This window comes from Miscanthus floridulus, chromosome 6, assembly GCF_019320115.1.
Source record: "Miscanthus floridulus cultivar M001 chromosome 6, ASM1932011v1, whole genome shotgun sequence".
NCBI classification, from domain to species: domain Eukaryota; kingdom Viridiplantae; phylum Streptophyta; class Magnoliopsida; order Poales; family Poaceae; genus Miscanthus; species Miscanthus floridulus.
In genome coordinates, this window is record NC_089585.1 from 51,152,386 (window position 1) to 51,170,219 (window position 17,834).

At 42.5% G+C, this 17,834-nt stretch overlaps 1 protein-coding gene across 1 annotated transcript; it reads right to left on the reverse strand.

Moving 5' to 3' along the window:
* Positions 1-5,305: 5,305 nt before the first annotated feature.
* LOC136456026 (auxilin-related protein 2-like) lies at positions 5,306-14,462 on the reverse strand. Its single transcript, XM_066455792.1, has 8 exons — positions 13,801-14,462; positions 10,644-12,357; positions 10,429-10,558; positions 10,075-10,172; positions 9,903-9,968; positions 9,718-9,807; positions 5,773-5,949; positions 5,306-5,528 (listed from the first exon to the last, which is right to left on the reverse strand). Exons 1-8 carry the CDS (start codon positions 14,331-14,333, stop codon positions 5,490-5,492), a joined length of 2,847 nt encoding a protein of 948 aa, XP_066311889.1. The 5' UTR covers positions 14,334-14,462; the 3' UTR covers positions 5,306-5,489.
* Between the last annotated feature and the right edge of the window lie 3,372 nt (positions 14,463-17,834).

Sequence of the window (17,834 nt, forward strand, 5' to 3'; positions counted from 1 at the left end):
CGCTTGGTTCCATTGGAACTTGTTGCGAACAACCAGCCTCATTCCTGGTGGTGTCAGGTCGAATGTTGAAGTGGGCTTCATACTTCTGTCCTGGTGCAGCATGTCCGCGACCCACAGACTTTAAGTAGAGATCAACAAGATGACTTGGGGTACGACATTTCTTTGTAATATGGCTATAACAACCACACTTCTGACACACAGGTTTGTCATTCCTGTGTTTGGAAATGTTCTTACCCTTGTTGGAAACACAAGTTTGGGATTTCTTATTGCGTCTGCGTTGTTTTTTACCTTTCTTGGAATTTCCCTAAGGATGGGTCTTAGAAAATCCACCATCAAATTTGGGTTTATTCTGAGTGTAAGCATGTACTTCAGGCAATGGAGCAGACCCTACGGGGCGCTGCTGATTATTCCAAACCATAAGTTCATAATGTTTTTCGGCCTCAAGTAAAGTTTGTATAAGCTCATAATAAACTTGGAAACGCCTTTCACGGTATTGTTGTTGAAGAATCATTTCAGAGGGAAGCATAGTAGACAGAGTCTTTCTATTTTATCCACATCTGTAGGTTCTTTCTCACAGAATTACAACTTTGAGCAAATCCTATGAACAGTATGATTGTAATCACTCACAATTTTAAAATCTTGTAAGCGAAGTTGCGTCCACTCATAGTTGGCCGCAGGCAGGACAAGTGCCTTTTGTTGTTCATAGCGTTGCTTAAGAGAATTCCATAGATTTCGTGGGTTCTCTTCCAACAAGTATTCAGCCTTAAGATCAGGATGAATATGGCTCCTAATGAGATATAGGGCAGTGTATACATGTTGATCATCAAGAGGTGCAACACCATCTTCGAGTGGTAACACAGCTCGATAAAGTCCACGGGACGCAAGACTAACCTTTACGTCCATAGCCCATGTGGGATAATTGTGGCCGTCTAGAGCAAGCAAATCAAACTCTTTGACGGTCATTAATCCTACACGAGGCAAACCATCAAAACATTTTAAGTTATTAAAATATTGTGGTGTGTTGTAATTATGGGATGCAAGATAGAGAAAAGATAAATCTTGTATTATTAATGGTGTAAAGATCTCATGTGCATAAATAGAGGTAGTCACCATAAAAGTGTAGACCTCAAATTGGGCATAGTTTGTATTAATAGTAGATGCCAAGTAATTATGCAAGTTGTATAAACACGTCTTAAGGTAGTCATCAAGAATGATGTAGACCTTAGTCAATTCGCAAACGAATTGGATACGCACGTTGGGGATAGTCACTAAGTTGTGGACTTAGTGTAGATCCCATAGTAGCAACTATGGTGCTACCTTGTATATGGCCAATAGGAATGCGAATTAATGGTAGTCATCTTTGTGAAAAGATGTAGACCAAATGTTCTCATTTGTGATGTTGGGTACGCACGTTGAGGATAGTCACTAAGTGTTTACTTAGTGTAGATCCCGCAGTAGCAACAGTGGTGCTACCTTGTGTATGGCCAACAAACAAATAGGGAACATGCGCGTTATACAATTGATGAGAAAATATACATAAAATGTCGCATCCATTATTTAAGCGCTTAGTGCTTTAAAGTCAAAAAGCATAAAAGGGGCTTAAATAAAATGATCGATTGCAAAATTGATGAATGAGTAAATAATTTGCAAGATCATGGTCGTAATAACAAGGATATTATTTATTGGATTTGCCATACATACAGGGACAAATACTTTGAATAATATCATAAATGGATATTTTACAATGATAAAATATCACAAGTACAACTATAGTTAAAGTCAGCAACTAAACACAAGAGTACTTAATTTTACAGCACATAATTATAAGAGACTAACAGAGTCTTATACGAATTAATGCTGAAAATATTAAATTGACGAAAACAATAAATAGCTTTTTGCCAAACTTGAATCCATCGGCATCCTTGATTTTGGCCCATGCGGGTCCATGCAGGCACGCACAGTGGAAATGGAGGGGGTGGCAAGGCACAGGCCTGTGGGCCGGCCTAGTTGCAGCCGCAGGCCTTTAAAAGGGGCTCAGCCGGTGGTTAGAGTAACCACCCACCGCCGCAGCCATGTAAAAAGCAGCCGCCGCCGCCGCCGGTCTTCAGTTCGAGTGTCGGGGCCGCCACCGCGCGCGCTGGAGGGGCCTTTAGCCGCCTCGATCCTAGCTGCCGCCGGACGCCGGAGTCTGGCCTGGCACGTGGAGCCACGAGCCGCCGGGCACGTGAGGCGAGCACAGGGTCGCCACTGTCGGGCACAGGGGCCGTGGGCGCACGGGTCGCCAGCCGCGCGGGCTCGGAGCCGCGCTGGGGCTGCCGGCAACAACTGTCCATCGGTCTGGCCATAGGGCGCTGGGGCCGCTGCCGCATGAGCCATGCAAGGCGCAGATCGACTTCGTCTCGAGGTAAGAACATCATCGATAGATGAAAACCAAAGATGTCTTACTGCTTCAACGATGACTTGTGATGGAGAAGGCTTCTGTTCTTGGCGAACTCAACGACGCACCATTCTTCTCGTGTTGCAGTGTAGCAACAGCGCCGGCGAACTCTTCTTGGCTTCTCAGCTTGTAGGGGAGAGCACATGCATGATAACGTGTTGATTTTGGAACAACTACTGCTTTCATTAATCTCTTAGATATATATACAAGTAAAGGGTCACGCTGTACGGATGTCGTACGGACGTGACTGTTCGGGAGAGTTAACTGCTAATCTAATCTCTAATCCTAACTGCTTGCTTGGATGGATGAGATCATCTGTAAAATAGCTATATGTTGGTAGATAGGCACCGTTTTGTAACATTTTTCGCTCACAACAAATCAGTCAACCATATTTTTAGCCACGCGAAAGGCCAACAAGAAATTGGTGTTCGCCGCCACACAGATTGCTCCAAGTCCAACAACCAGTCTTGCAGTAACAGGAGCCTCACCTGATATCGCACGGGATCCATAAGCTCAAACCCAAAGTTTTAAGACATCGACCCTACTATTCTTTCGGTACGTTGCACTGGCCTTTAAAATCTCTGCACACTTTCTCGCATTTTCCTATCTGTGTGTAAACTTGCTTTATGGTTCCATGTGCAGACACCTCATCCAGCATTGACCCTAATCAGACACCCTTGAAAGATCTTACCAGTGGGTAAGTCACATTGATATCCCAAAATCAATCAATCAACTTTCACTTACTCACCCTTCTATGTTGGTTTTTGGGATCTCTTGTCCTTCCAATTCGAACTACATCGTCAGCACGAGCGACACAGACTCGCAGGCAACTGTTTCATGACATAACTGATGCTGCAGAGGTACCTTCATATAACTTGCCCCACCCCGTGCCTCATCAACCTATGCCTACAAAACTGCTGCTTTCTCATTTCCATGTACTTTGCCATCTGAAAACCTGCTACATCACTTCGCCTTTGCTACATCACTTCGCCTTTGATCTCCAGGAAATTACGGTGGATGAAAATTTGGGCACCGAAACAGCTGCATAAGCTGACCAGGCCACTACATCTGATTTAATATTCCAGCAGAGAGCAAAGAGGTACATTTACAGGTACAAACATTTATGACATTTCATCCAAATACATAAATTTAACATAAACGTATGCATACAAAACACAGAGCTGGAACCGATGGCTCCACGCATCAGACAAATGACAATGCCTACAAGGCCTCTTTGACTCAGGCTCCAGAATAGGTAAATATTACGTGCCTGCTCAGTCTTGCAGAGTCTTATCCTCAGCCACTAATCTGCTGCATTTTGGAACTATCAAATAACATTCTGCCAATCGGTTCAGCACAACAACTGTTTTTAGACTCCCTTTTAAACCTCTGGTATACATGCAGGAAATTGTTCCATAATGCAGACGCCTACCCAGTATCAAAGGTGCTACATGATCTTTACTTAAACGACATTTTACATTTCTTAAAAAATGCAATGTCACACAAACCCACCCCCGGGTGCGGTGTGTCGGTTCTATGTGCCTCTATCACTTGACCATTGTCTGTTTGATTTAATCCTCCATTTAGCTGCCATAACATGCGTTAGTTCACATGCATAGCTAAATTTTACCTTCCCAAAAACCATAGTGTGTGATATGTCCCGCATCCTCATGACTAAAAACCTAAATTACCCTTTCCTTCACTGCAACCATTCTATTCCAAGATAATCATTTATTGATTCGATACATTGTTTCTTCAACCAGGTAAAGACAATCAACAAGGCGCTGACATCGCCGTTTTGTGACATGCGAAGGATTAAGCTTCACAAATGCAGCATGCATAACATTTGCTAAGCGTGTCAGACTCCTCAAACTATGAAGGGTTATGGAGCATCCCGATAAAAAGGTTCTCCTGTACAAAGAAGGATGAAACCTGCTCCTAGGCCTGTTGTCTGTATATTAGCCAGGCTATCGTACCTTCAATTACCGTTGGTTACCTAGACCGTCTAATCCTATCAAGAACCTATATGCCTGTTTATCCAAAAATGTGCTAGGTTGAACATTCTCTACTCGTTTTCTGTACTTATAGCTCGTGTAGGCCATGCACCGCCTATCCAATCGTCATGTTACTCCAACACGCCCGCACCAGGCAGAATATCGCCATGTATAATATATTTCGCTCCATCTAACCAACATGTATAGTATATATATTAAGGTGAATAGGAGTCCTAAGGTGCACCGTCCAACATCGGTTGAGATGATTTGGCCATGTCCAAAGGAGACATCCAGAGACACCAGTGCATTGTGAACTCCTAAGCAAAGCTAATAATATGAGGAGAGGTAGAGAAAGATTGAAATTGGCATGGAAAGAGGCAATAAAAAGATATTTGAAAGCTCAGGATATACCTAAAGATATATGTTTGAATAGAAGTACTTAAAAAGTAGCCTGACCCGTGACTTAGGGCTCTTGGTGAGTTTTCACTCTAGCCTACCCTAACTTGCTTGGGACTGAAAGGCTATATATTAGTTTTGTATCTAACCAACATGTATAGTATATATATTAAGCACCGCTCTTCCTGCACATAAACAGCGTATGTAATGTATTTCCAGACAGGACCAGCAGACCTTCCAAAACTGCAGTGCATATGCATCAACTATCTCAATGTTCATTCTTCACATCTGTACCCGCAGGTGCGCGCTCTGCACTAGTGGATATACATTTACCCAAGGAAGTCAAGCAATCTCCGCGTAAATGCTATTGTCAAAAATGGAATTTTCCGCTTGCTATTTACAGGATTGTTTCTCTAAAAGTACAGGTTTACTTACACTACCCACGGAACAACATATACAAAGTTACATGACAAAAATAAAGGTACAGATGTCGATAAATAAAGCGAGCAAGAAATCGGTAACAAGGAAATAAGACAAACACGACAAAACTATATATAATAGAAAAGAAAAAGAATAAAATATCTACCATAGCTTGCCTTTCTGTCCTTCCCAATACTTGTTTTGCAATATATAAATGATCAACATGTTTCCTAAACAAGATGTTAGAATAGTTCTTCTGAGTTGAATTTGTTCCAGGCTTCCTGTTTGCATCACAGAAGTGTGTAAGCAAAGGTCTAACAGAATAAAACCATTGCTTGCGAGTCGTGAGATATTTTATAACACTAAGAATGCCAATCGTGAAAAAGGTTTAGTACTGTACAAACTAACAATGCATTAGAAGCACAGCAGCAGCAATGAGCTTTTGTAGCTGAAATGTTGGGAAAACTGAATTGAACAGGTAAGAAGCTAATAGATCAAGTCTAGAATGACATTGAGTAGCCATACCTTCAGAAGGTCGAATACCTTTTCTGCAATGTATTTCTGTTGAAGATTTGCCCCCTTCTGCTGCACTTTATCAGGATGGATGCACAATGTTGCTTTCCTGTATTCTTTCTTGACAGATGCTGCTGTAATCAGATCAGTCAATGATATAGGTCGCCAACCACATTCAGGCCAAAGAATCTGCACAATTAAACAAGAAGCATTAGTATAGCAATTAGAGAAGAACAAAAGGCTAGAAAATCTAATTTTCTAGCACTCAATAGCCATACTTAAGCATCTTTCCAAAATATAAAACAAAAAGAGATTTTGTAGCACAATGTATAATACAAAAGGTTGCAACTGAAACAACTTCCTGCCCATAAAGGGCGTACCCAGTGCAGAGAGCTCCCGCTCTGTGCGGGGTCTGGGGAAGGGTGTCAGTGGCAAGCCTTACCCTCGCCTGTGCAATGCGAGGAGGCTGCGACTCGAACCCGCGACCTTCCAGTCACAGGCGGTAAGACTCTACCGCTTGCACCAGGCCCGCCCTTCAACATCCCTGCCCATGAGACAATTATTTTGAAATCATCCTCACAGTGAACATCATATCATCACTTCGTTTATTAGACTTACTTAACCAGCTATTTTCTATACTGTAGGCACAATGATTAATTTATGCTACATTATACTAATTTTAGTCATGCACAGTATATTCATGAGAAAACGAATGAAACATCTAGACGTCAAATTGATTGCTTCCATCTTTCTAAACCCTATCTTGACTAGTTCCGGGGATTGACGGAGTATCTGCAAAGATTCGATTGGTGTTCTCTATTCACTAGGAGATAGTGAAGCCATCGATGTAGTCTTCCATTCAGAATAATATATAATGCTTGGGTCAAATAGACATGATACTACAGACTGACAATACATTCTTATGCAGACTAATTCTCACCTTACTAACCAAGAGATGTATATATAACCTAACAACAGCATGGCCACACTTGCATTTTATTTCTGTAATTAAAATTTCAGTACACCCTTTTACTGTGGGAATTCTCAACAGTCACATGAAAACATGATGATTTAAAATCGGCCACAAACACAAAGTATTTCAGCAGAGTTCAATCATGGATGATGCTATCTAAAGGGGCATCCAGTTTTGCCTTGGTAGTGATTCTAGGAGTAACCAAGCTGCACACTTATTACCCCCTGCCAAGCTAGACATCAGAGAAATTTGAGCTATTAGACATGTCTATTAGTGCATAAAGGATGAGAGGGAGCAGCTCTTGGTGAAGGAGGATGAGATCAGACATTGATGACAAGAGTATTTTGATAAACTGTTCAATGGTGAGAACGATAACACCACCGTTCAGCTGGACGACTCGTTTGATGACACTAATAGGCACTTTGTGCGGAGGATTCAAGAATCGGAGGTTAGAGAAGCCTAGAAAAGGATGAAAGGGGGCAAAGCAATGGGCCCTGATGGTATCCTAATCAAGGTGTGGAGATGTCTCGGGGCTATAGCTATAGTATGGCTAACCAAGATGTTCAACAATATCTTTCGATCGAACAAGATGCCTGAGGAGTGGAGAAGAAGCATATTGGTACCAATCTACAAGAACAAGGGAGACATCCAAAGTTGTACTAATTATCAGCGAATAAAGTTGATAAACCACACTACGAAGCTATGGGAGAGTCATTGAGCAACGCCTGCAAGGAACAACGCAGATATCTATGAACCAATTTGGTTTCATACCCGGAAGGTCAATCACAGAAGCAATCTTCCTAATAACACAAGTTATGGAGCGGTTCAGAGAGCAGAAGAAGGACCTACACATGGTTTTCATTGACTTAGAGAAAGCTTATGACAAGATACCAAGAAATGTTACGTGGTGGGCTTTCAACAAACATAAAGTACCATCAAAGTACATGACCCTCATCAAGGACATGTACAACAATGTTGTGACTAGTGTTCGAACAAATGATGGCAACACAGATTACTTCCCGATTAAAATAGGACTTCATCAAGGGTTAGCCTTGAGCCCGTATCTCTTTGCCTAGTAATGGATGAGGTTACCAGGAACATACAAGGGGATATCCCTTGGTGTATGTTGTTCGTTGATGATGTAGTGTTAGTGGACGAAAGCCAGACAAGAGTAAATAGAAAACTAGAGTTGTGGCGACAGACCCTTGAGTCTAAAGGTTTTAGATTAAGCAGAACTAAAACCAAATACATGAGATGTGACTTTAGGCGGAGCTGCACAGAAGGAGGGAGATATGAGTTTGGAAGGTCAAGTAGTGCCTAAGGATACCTTTCGTTATCTGGGATCGAATGCTACAGAGGGATGAAGATATTGATGCGGACGTTAGGCATAGAATCAAAGCAGGGTGGATCAAGTGGCGACAAGCTTCTGGCATTCTTTGTGACAAGAGGATACCACAAAAGCTAAAAGGCAAGTTTTATAGAATGGTGATTGGACCGGCTATGTTCTATGGAGCATAATGTTGGCCTACAAAGATTCGACATGTTCAACAACTGAGTGCTGCAGAAATGTGTATGTTGCGATGGATTTGTGGTCACACAGGAATGGACCAGAGTTCGGAACGATGACATACGTGATCGCCTAGGGGTAGCATCAATTGAAGAAAAACTTGTCCAACATCGGTTGAGGTGGTTTGGCCATGTCCAAAGGAGACCTTCAGAGGCACCAGTGCATTGTGGAGTCCTAAGCCAAGCTAATAACGTGAGGAGAGGTAGAGGAAGACCGAAATTGACATGGATGGAGGCAATAAAAAGATATTTGAAAGCTTGAGATATACTTAGAGATCTATGCTTGAATAGAAGTACTTGGAAAGCAACTATTGAAGTGCCTCAACCGTGACTAGGAGCTCTTGGTGGGTTTCAACTCTAGCCTACCCCAACTTGCTTGGGACTGACAGACTATGTTGTTGTAGCATGTCTATTAGTATGGTAGCATATATAGCCTTCTGTCTCTCTTCCAGATTTTCACCTTCTTAATGCATATGCAAAATAAAAGGCTTCACTCCATTATATCTTAAAATGGAGGGAGTATGAGCTAGGGACGTTCAAAACCAATTTGAAAAGTTTCGCAAAGGCATTTGTAGGGATGGCCAATCCTACCCGCAGGTATCGTTACCGATGTGTGTGGGCGTGGGTACAAAATCTACCCACGGGTACAGGTACAAGATTCTACCCACGGATATGTGCGGGTATGTCACTTCATCCATTAGTGCTAAAAATACAAAGAATTCAATTCTAGTGATAATCAAGCTTGCGGGTGCGGATACCGGCGGGTATCGTACTCGACGGGTGCGGGTACAGGTACAAAATTTTATCCACGGGTATGAAATTTTACTTGATAGGCAATTTATCGTGGGCAGGTATTTATTCCACCCACACCTTACCCGACCCGCTGCCATCCCTACATTTGACACCCACGATCATATTCACCAGGCCACTGGCCTGATTTGCAGTGATCATTTGAACAATTTGGGGAGGGGGGGGGGAGAGGATACGGTCAACCCTACTATGGGTCTACTACTAAAAGCATATATTAACTATCTCCTAGTATACATAACCTCAAATTCCATGTGCCCAAAAGTTTAAACTGACAATAACAATATTTCCATAAGTGCCTTTATTGCAAAGAAAAGAAGTACTGGAACTTAGCAACAGATATGGCAAGGAGCCTTTTTTCTCAAACACACAGGAGAGCTAGGTATCATTATATATAAGAGAAATTGTCACTTGGTGCAAGGGCAAGGAGATGAGAAACTCCACGAGCCCCAGCCAAACACCAAAGGTGTAATTTCTCCCTAATGAGCACTAACACCCCATTTAAGTTAGGCAAGATCCCATCAAACATGCAGCGACTGCAATCAGAAAACATATTTCCAAGGAAAAAGGGGCACAAAATCATATATCTACACTGGAAACAGGGTACTAACATATTGTAATGTTGATAGTAAGGCCCGTAGGTTGCCTTCTTTGCCAGCAGCCCACCTCTTTATCTCAAAATCAAGTGATTCACCAATTCTCTGAAAAGAGAAACCACATTACCTCAAAAAACAAACTGTCTAATTCATTTATCTACTTAAAGTCCAGAATCGTTATGATAAGATATAGAGCTTACATGTCGCTCTTCCTGCTCCCGCTGAGCTTGCAAGTCACGCTCATTCTTCTCAGCAAGAGCTTTTGCCTGAAAAATATCATATGAACAGATATAGTTGCCTTTTGAAATCAATATGTTACTTTTATAATTACTAAATGACAAGTGGTTGCAAATTGATTATAAGTTAGCATACCGCACGCTCCATCGTTCTTTGGTGTCGTTCCAGTCTTGCCTTCCTTCTTTCTTCACTCTCTCCATCCACTTCTTGAAATACAGCAGATGATGAAGGTGCTATATATGAAAAATATTAAACAAGGTTAGTGCTTCATACACTCAAAGTATGCTAAGGTAGTCTTCTGTACTAAAAAAACATTAGTTTTAAACGCTGTAGAGAGCCTGAGTTGTGACCACCCCTATCTCCACGACTAGAAACATTGATTGGCATCTTTAATCAACATGTGCTATAATTGATTTGCGCAAATTAGTTTCTAAGATAGCTCAGAAACACTGCTAATAATAATAATAGCATTCAAATACTAAATAGTACCTCCAAATATAGAAGATAGGCCATCCATAAGATTGCTTGACGAAGGCTGAGTAAAGGAAGAAGCTGAACTGGAAGATGTCCTTACACCACCAGAATCAGCATTGCCATGAGGTTGAACATCGAAAGGATTCTGAAAATTTTAAAAGTATCAGAGAAAACAAAGTTAAACGGAAAATTTCCCTACAAAATAACTCATGCAGTTGCTCAGTTCTCACCGTTGTGTTGTTGTATGATCTCGGTACACTGCTTGATCTAGAAGGCATGCCAAAGAATGACTCGAGATCAGGTTCTGCTGTTGCTCTCCTTTGCTGATTTTCTCTTGCCCGTGCTTTAGCTGCAGCCCTTTCTCTAGCTTCATTAGCAGCCCTTTGCCGAGCTTCAGCAGCAACCCTCTCGAAAGCTGCTCTTTCAGCCCTCCTTCGTGCTTCTGCTGCAGCTTTCTCAACAGCAGCTCGCTCAGCTTTTGCCCGAGCTTCTGCAGCAGCTCTCTCCTGAAATTCTGCTGCTTCCTTTTCTCTAGCTTCAGCAGCAGCCCTGGCAGCTCTTTCCTTTGCTTCTGCAGCAACTTTGGCATCCCTTTCCCTTGATTCTACTGCAGCCCTTTCTCTAGCCTCTGCTGCTTCTCTTTCCTTAGCTTCTGCAGCAGCCTTTGCAGCTCTCTCACGAGCTTCTGTTGTTGCTTTCCATACGGCAGCTCGCTCTGCTCTTTGACGAGCCTCCTTCTCAGCTCGCATGCATGCTTCAGCAGCTGCTCTTTCACGTGCCTCCCGTACAGCCTTATCTACAGCCTGCCTGGCCTCCCTCTCTTTTTCACGCCTCCTCTGCTCCTCTTGTTCCCTTTGTCTCACCTTTTCCCTTTCCCTCTCAAGCTGTTCTTCCCTCTCCCTTTCTGCTCTTCTTTGCTCCTCTTTATGTTCTCTTTGTATTCGTTCATTTTCTAATCTCTCTTCTTCATCTGTAGTTCCCATTTCATGAGCACATACTTCTGCTTTCTCATCTATTTCTGGCTGTCTATATTGATTGCTGGTGAACATAGAATCAAATGCCCCTTGGTTCCCCCCTTTAGAGTGTCCCATCTCAGTCCAGTCCATGAAACTTGCAGTAGCTGCAGATGGATAATGCCCGTTTCCTTCATGCTTTAGAACTTGTGGATGACCATTGGCAAAATTAGCAGGCTTTGCCATGAAAAAATCTTCCAATTCATCAATTTGGGATGTTTTAGAAGTGTTTGAACATGCGGAGTGATGGTAGCCTTGATTACGATGATGGGCATATGCTTCACTAGTTACAGATTCAGTAGGTGGTTTCTTAGCAGCAAGTGGAGGTGGCGGCCGTGAAGGAGGCGGCGCACTTGTAGGTAGTGTCACTAGAGCAATATCAGAAACAGTTACCCACACATCATTAGGCCTCTGTGAAGATTGATTTGCCTCTAACAAATCGTCTTCCCCAGCAAATGGGTTTAATGTCTGAAAACCAGTGGTAACAGGTACTTCACGGATAACAGATGCTTCAGGGAAGTTCATCTCAAACAATTTATTGTCAGGTGCTTCTGCTGAAGCTTGTTGGACTGGCTTCTCCTGAGGCACCCGATCAGAGACACTCATGCTATTTATGTTTTCAGCATATCTCCTTTCATTTATATCACTCTGGTTTTCAGATGTAAACGAAAAGGGTGGCATGGCTTTTGGAAAGTCAGTAAAGATATCAGACCCCTGAAATATCCCACTGGTATTATCAGGCACATCAACTTTTGTGTTCCCTTCCTTCACAGGCATGCCGATGTTATTCAAAGGATCTGAAAACAATCCAAAAGATGAATATCCCGATCTGTGTGTACCACCTAAAATGACGAAAGGATCTTCTGGCGTGCTCACACTCATTTTGCTGGATGAAATTGATTCACTTTCTTGCCTTATTATAGGTTCCTCCCTGTATATATTTCAGTCACAACTGATCACCAAACAAGAGAAGAATAACTCATATGGTTATCACAAAGACAACTATATTGCATTTGATTCTTAACAGTTCCCACAAGCAGTCATATATGCTGTTAATGATTAAAATCAAAGTGATAGAAATTAGACAGGTCAACACAACACAACACTTATCGACAATGTAGCTCTCAGGAACCACCAGAAGGGGAAAACCAGATAGGAAAGTAATTGAAAGTGAACTTGCATTAGCACAATCATGAAGTTATGATGCATTTAGTGAACTACTCACTTCCAAACCAGCAATAAAACAGGCAAGTAAAATACAATATCATACGAAGGGTTCATTGCTATAAAAGGTAGCTAATGAGCAACGATAGGACACGTGGCCTGAATAACCAGTTTTCCTCCAGTTCCAACTTCTAGTTAGATACAGGATGCCACATACAATTTTCTGCTATGCACTAAATTGCACCTGCAACTTCTTCAAATAAAGTATGATCCGACCATAAGGCACAGACATTTGAAGATCTTGCATTGTCATAGACAAAATCATCTTTAATGTTGAACAAAGCATTCAAACAACCAATATGGATCTAATAATGGATATAATGGAAGAAATATGACACGTCAGTTCAGAGTCTCAAGTGATTAGCCTAGATTCAATTTTATCATAGGAACTAGAACAAGAACGCTCGCTACTGCAAAAGGAAGAGTGGCATGCAAAAGGCAGAACTCATAATGTTCCCAAAAGTTCTGAAAATGTAAGATGCCTAGAAATTATATTAGAAAACAATAAATATCAAGTCAACGTCAAGAGAACATATCAGCAAACAGACCCTCAAACCAGTGGACAAATTCAACACAGAATCTCTCTAACTGTTTCCGAAATCAGCGCTATTAAATGAACATACTGAAAAGCCAGGCTGAAAAGTATTGTTCGCTGATTTGTTGTGAGAGAAAAATATTGTACTATGGCTGACAAGCCAAGCTGATAAGTTCAAGCGAACAAGGCTATATCTTTACCCATCGCGCGTGCAGAGGAACAGGGTTGGGGGGGAAGGGGAGCAGTGGTTCAACTATAAGTTTTCATGTTTTCTCTTGCAGTTATTCACTTGAAATCTTTCATCCACGTCACTATGGCTTACTTTCCCCATTCTTTCCTGCTGTTTGAATTATGCTTCTGTGGCATTGCATCAAAAGACTCAGAATCTAAGCACCAAAAGTCCAAAACTTTTAAAAACTTGGACAGGACTTCATTTCCAGAATCTAGCTTACCCAGGATGGAGCATAATTTGTCAATTCGATGGTTGTAACAAAACAGCTAAAACCTTACCCATAACCCATCCAAGCTCACCTTCTAAATAATAAATCAAGTATGCAGAAAATACATAGATAAATGCAAACTAAATGGAAATTTTGAATTAGAAGACTCTCAGACCTTGCCGAATAGGGATGGCTCGTGCCTCCACCAAAGTCAGGGATCACACCATCATCAAACGCCACAGGCTCCATTTGCGGCGCCGGCTTCATGCTCCTATCAAATCCAGGGACCAAATCATCGTCGAACCCCACCGGCTGACGGTCCCGCTCCACCTCCCTGACCGGCTCCTCCGTCGAATTGGTGCTCCCACCCAACCCAGGGAGCAAGTCTTCATCAAAACCCACCGCCTCCGACTCCCTCCTCTCCGGCTTTGCCGCGCTCCCGACGCCACCGAGGAAGTCCTCCCCTTCCCCGCCACCGCCGCCTCCAAACAAGGGGATCGCGTCGAATGGATCGGCCGTGTCAGGATCGTCGTCGAAGACCGGCTTGTCGAACACGGGCGGCGGCGTCGACGGCGAGGAAGAAGCCTTAGGCGAGGGCTCGGGGGCCTCGTCCGCGTCGTTGAAGTAGGAGTCGAACATATCGTCGTAGAAAGAGGCCGACGGGGGCTTAGAGGGACCGAGGTCATTGACAAGGACAGAGTCATCCATGGCCGGATCGAGCACGCCTCCGGCAGCGACGGAATGGAGGCGACGGAGTCGGGAGAGGAGAGACGAGGTTTGGGTGCTGTGCTGACGGCTTCAACTTCAAGGAAGGAGGTCGTGGTGGGGTGAGGTGATGTCGGGGTGCCTCCGAGGAGAGGAGCGTGTGTTCGCAGAATTCGAGTTTTTTTTTTTTCGAAAGAAATATTTTCTTTTGTCGTTTACGCGGTTTTTCGAATGCCAGTCTCCGAGGTGGGTTTCGTCCGAATTTTGTTTTTAGCCATCTCTCCGTAAGAATTTCACATTTTAGAATTCTAGAAAATCATTTGTAAAAATAGATTTAAGTTCGGCACTGTCGGCACGAAATTTCATCCCGTTCCGAGGGCACACGAGCAAGCCGGAAGGGTCCGCTCGATGAAGCTAGAGATCTGCCTAGCTTCGGCGCAGGGATGGTCGATCCTGCGCATTTCTCCCGAGACGTGCCAGTCAATTTGACCCTGCAATTAACAAGGAGAGAAAATTTATCAGTAATTTAGGGCGGAAACTTGTCGATGTTGCCAGACAGTCCCGAATGTGCGGCTCTGAGAGCCGATATAAAAGAAAATCGACTGAACAATCGATTCCAGCATATTCATAAGGATAAATCAATTAAAGCTCATGGAGTTGTATAAAAAGAATCGGTTATCATTCAGGATGAATATCATTATTTAGATAAATATCGGTCAATGACAAAAAGATGTCAACAATAATTAATTTATGCTAAGTCAATGACTCTAAGTAGGGATGAAAATGGATCGGATACGGACGGATATCACCGATATTACATTTGTTTTCATATTTCTGTCCAGATTCGGATTCGAATACGGATAGTGTCAACTATGTCGGATAGGATACGATTGGATATCGACATCATAAATATGCGATTTGAGTATTCGGATACGGATACGGTATCGGATGTTGGATATCCGGACTCAGATACGGACAGATCTCAACCCCTCTAAACAGATTAGGTTTCGAATACGGTCGAAAAATATCCGTACCGTTTTCATCCCTAACTGTAAGTAATCGAACCCCTTTTATATAAAAGAAACAACTCATCACCATTCAACCATTTAATAAAGATAAATCTAATGAATATATTAGATCTCATCTATCGCTATGACCAGTGGGGCATGAGGTAGAATCATGTAGGTCGTAGAAACAACAATAGACTTGATGACCCTAATTTATCACTAATATCAGTGGGACATGAGACAGAATCATGCAGACCGTAATACAATAATAAGATCATGGGGCTAACATATCTTTCAACATATCCTACTTCAACGATCTCATGACGTGAACTGTTCGTGAAAGCGCTCGATATCGGCTAAAACAACCGATTTAGGCATAACACAGTTGAGGTCATGCCATCTCAGGAATAAATCTACCGAATAATGACTCCCACTCCACGTGCTAACAGTGGGGGTGCGAGACAGAATCACACAAGTCGTGATAACGGGTCATGAAACAGTTTTCGCTAGCCAATAGATCTACTCAAAATCAGACATACCTTAACCGCATACTATGCGCGATCAAGATTGATATAAAATAGCCGATAAAACATAACTCATCGTTTAAAGAGCAGATCAGATAAGTTTATATTAACAAACGATGGGTTAAACATGATATAAGGCTGATCTAGATCAATCCCAATCGAGCGAAGTGATATTGCTGTAATTAAATAAATAATAGAAGCAATAAGCAATATCGATAACTTAATGAATCTATCTGAAGGAATGCCACCCTTAGATAGAGTCGATAACTTGACATTAATCTAATTCGAGCAGTGGAGGTCGACCGGATTGATGCAACCTTACTTGAACTAGACAAGAATCGATAACTAACTTATACCAGAGTCGCGGTGGAGGTCGATTGGATCAATGCAGCCGTACGAACAGAGGTATAAGCCATGACGGTACTTACAGACAAGCAGTGGAGGTCGACCGGATTGATGCAGCCGTACTCGCTGAAGAACTCACCGAGATCTACTCTACTCCTACTCCAAAGGGGTGGCCGTAGCCAAAAAAAAGTAAGTAACTTATATTTGATTGATTGTGTGTTTTTATAATAGCCGGGGTTTGATATTTATACCTGGGACCTACGCATGACTCATATCTAAGCACGACTCATCACAATCTTTGGTCCTAGAGAAAACATTCCTAATTTAAGATAACTTGGACTCTAATCTTTCCCTTTTTATAGAGTCCAACATGCCTTGTCCCGGCGCCGATTGTAGCCTTTGCCGTTATCTGCTAACGCTATCTGAGGAAAGCCGATTCTAGTGTTGTATTCGAAGCAGCTGATACCAACCTGTTCGCAATTGATTCCTAGATGACATGATCTTGGGGGTCTTCGAGTCCCTGCGATTCTTCTTCCTAAATTCTGGTGTAAACACATGTCCCCTAATTTTAGGATAAAAGTAATTTTATTCTAAAATTATCACGTCTGTACCCCCAATAGATCCGCAGTCACAGGTAAAGAATCTTGATCTAGGGTCTACTGTTTGTCACCGTCTATGTCAGCTCATGAGCCCATGTTTCAAAACTTTTACGAGAGCATCATTACTTCACGGGCACTTAGATTTATCTTTCCAGGCCAGCTATAAAATGTCTATCCGACCTTGGTGTGAGCAATTCAACAATTCAACTATGTTTATCTTCCATATGCCCCTTCGAGTGCTTCTGACTCCGCCGGATCCTCCATGGTCAATCTTTTTGCTATGAAGATCTTGAGCGGTTAGAAGAATTCTTGTGTATAGAGTGATTGTGTCGCTCATCTCAGCACCTCATCGAGCAAGAGAATCCGCTACTGCGGTTAGAAGAATCCTTGTGATATCGTCTAGGTCTTCTCTCCATCCTCGCAGAGTTGTTCTAGTGTTTGCAAGGGCTAAAATATGTGGACACCTTCTCCTTGTTTGCTCAATTAAATGTCCATCAGAAAAGCCACAAGCTTCTTTCCCGCAGTTTCCTAGTCACCGAGAAATCAGCTGGACATCTATTAAGTAGGCGGCCTTTCCTCTTCTCTGACATAATTTTATTAACGGGCCAATGTGACTCGGTTCATGATGACCTTTAGCCCTGTGGGGATTCGAACTCCCTTCAATCCAAAGAAACCTTGGTGGGATAATTGCTGGTCAATGTAAATATTTTGTATCCATCCCACGATATTTTGTAATTTGAGGAAGCAATAAGTCCGAATATGTTATCTCTTTGTTATCTGTCCCCTGAATTTTCGGAGCGTCGATCCGTTTCCGTATCTGATTTCAATTTCACACCCCCGACGAAATTTATCTCCTCGCCTCCCCGGGCTATATATACGGGATACGACTAGGGATCAAAAAACAACTCGCTTCGTCTCAACCCTTCTGCGTCCTTAGTATAGTTCATGCTTTTTCGTTGTTTTGAGATCATGGAGAACAACAAGAGGTCTGCTGAAGAGGCCCTCAACGGATCTGCATCATCATGTCAG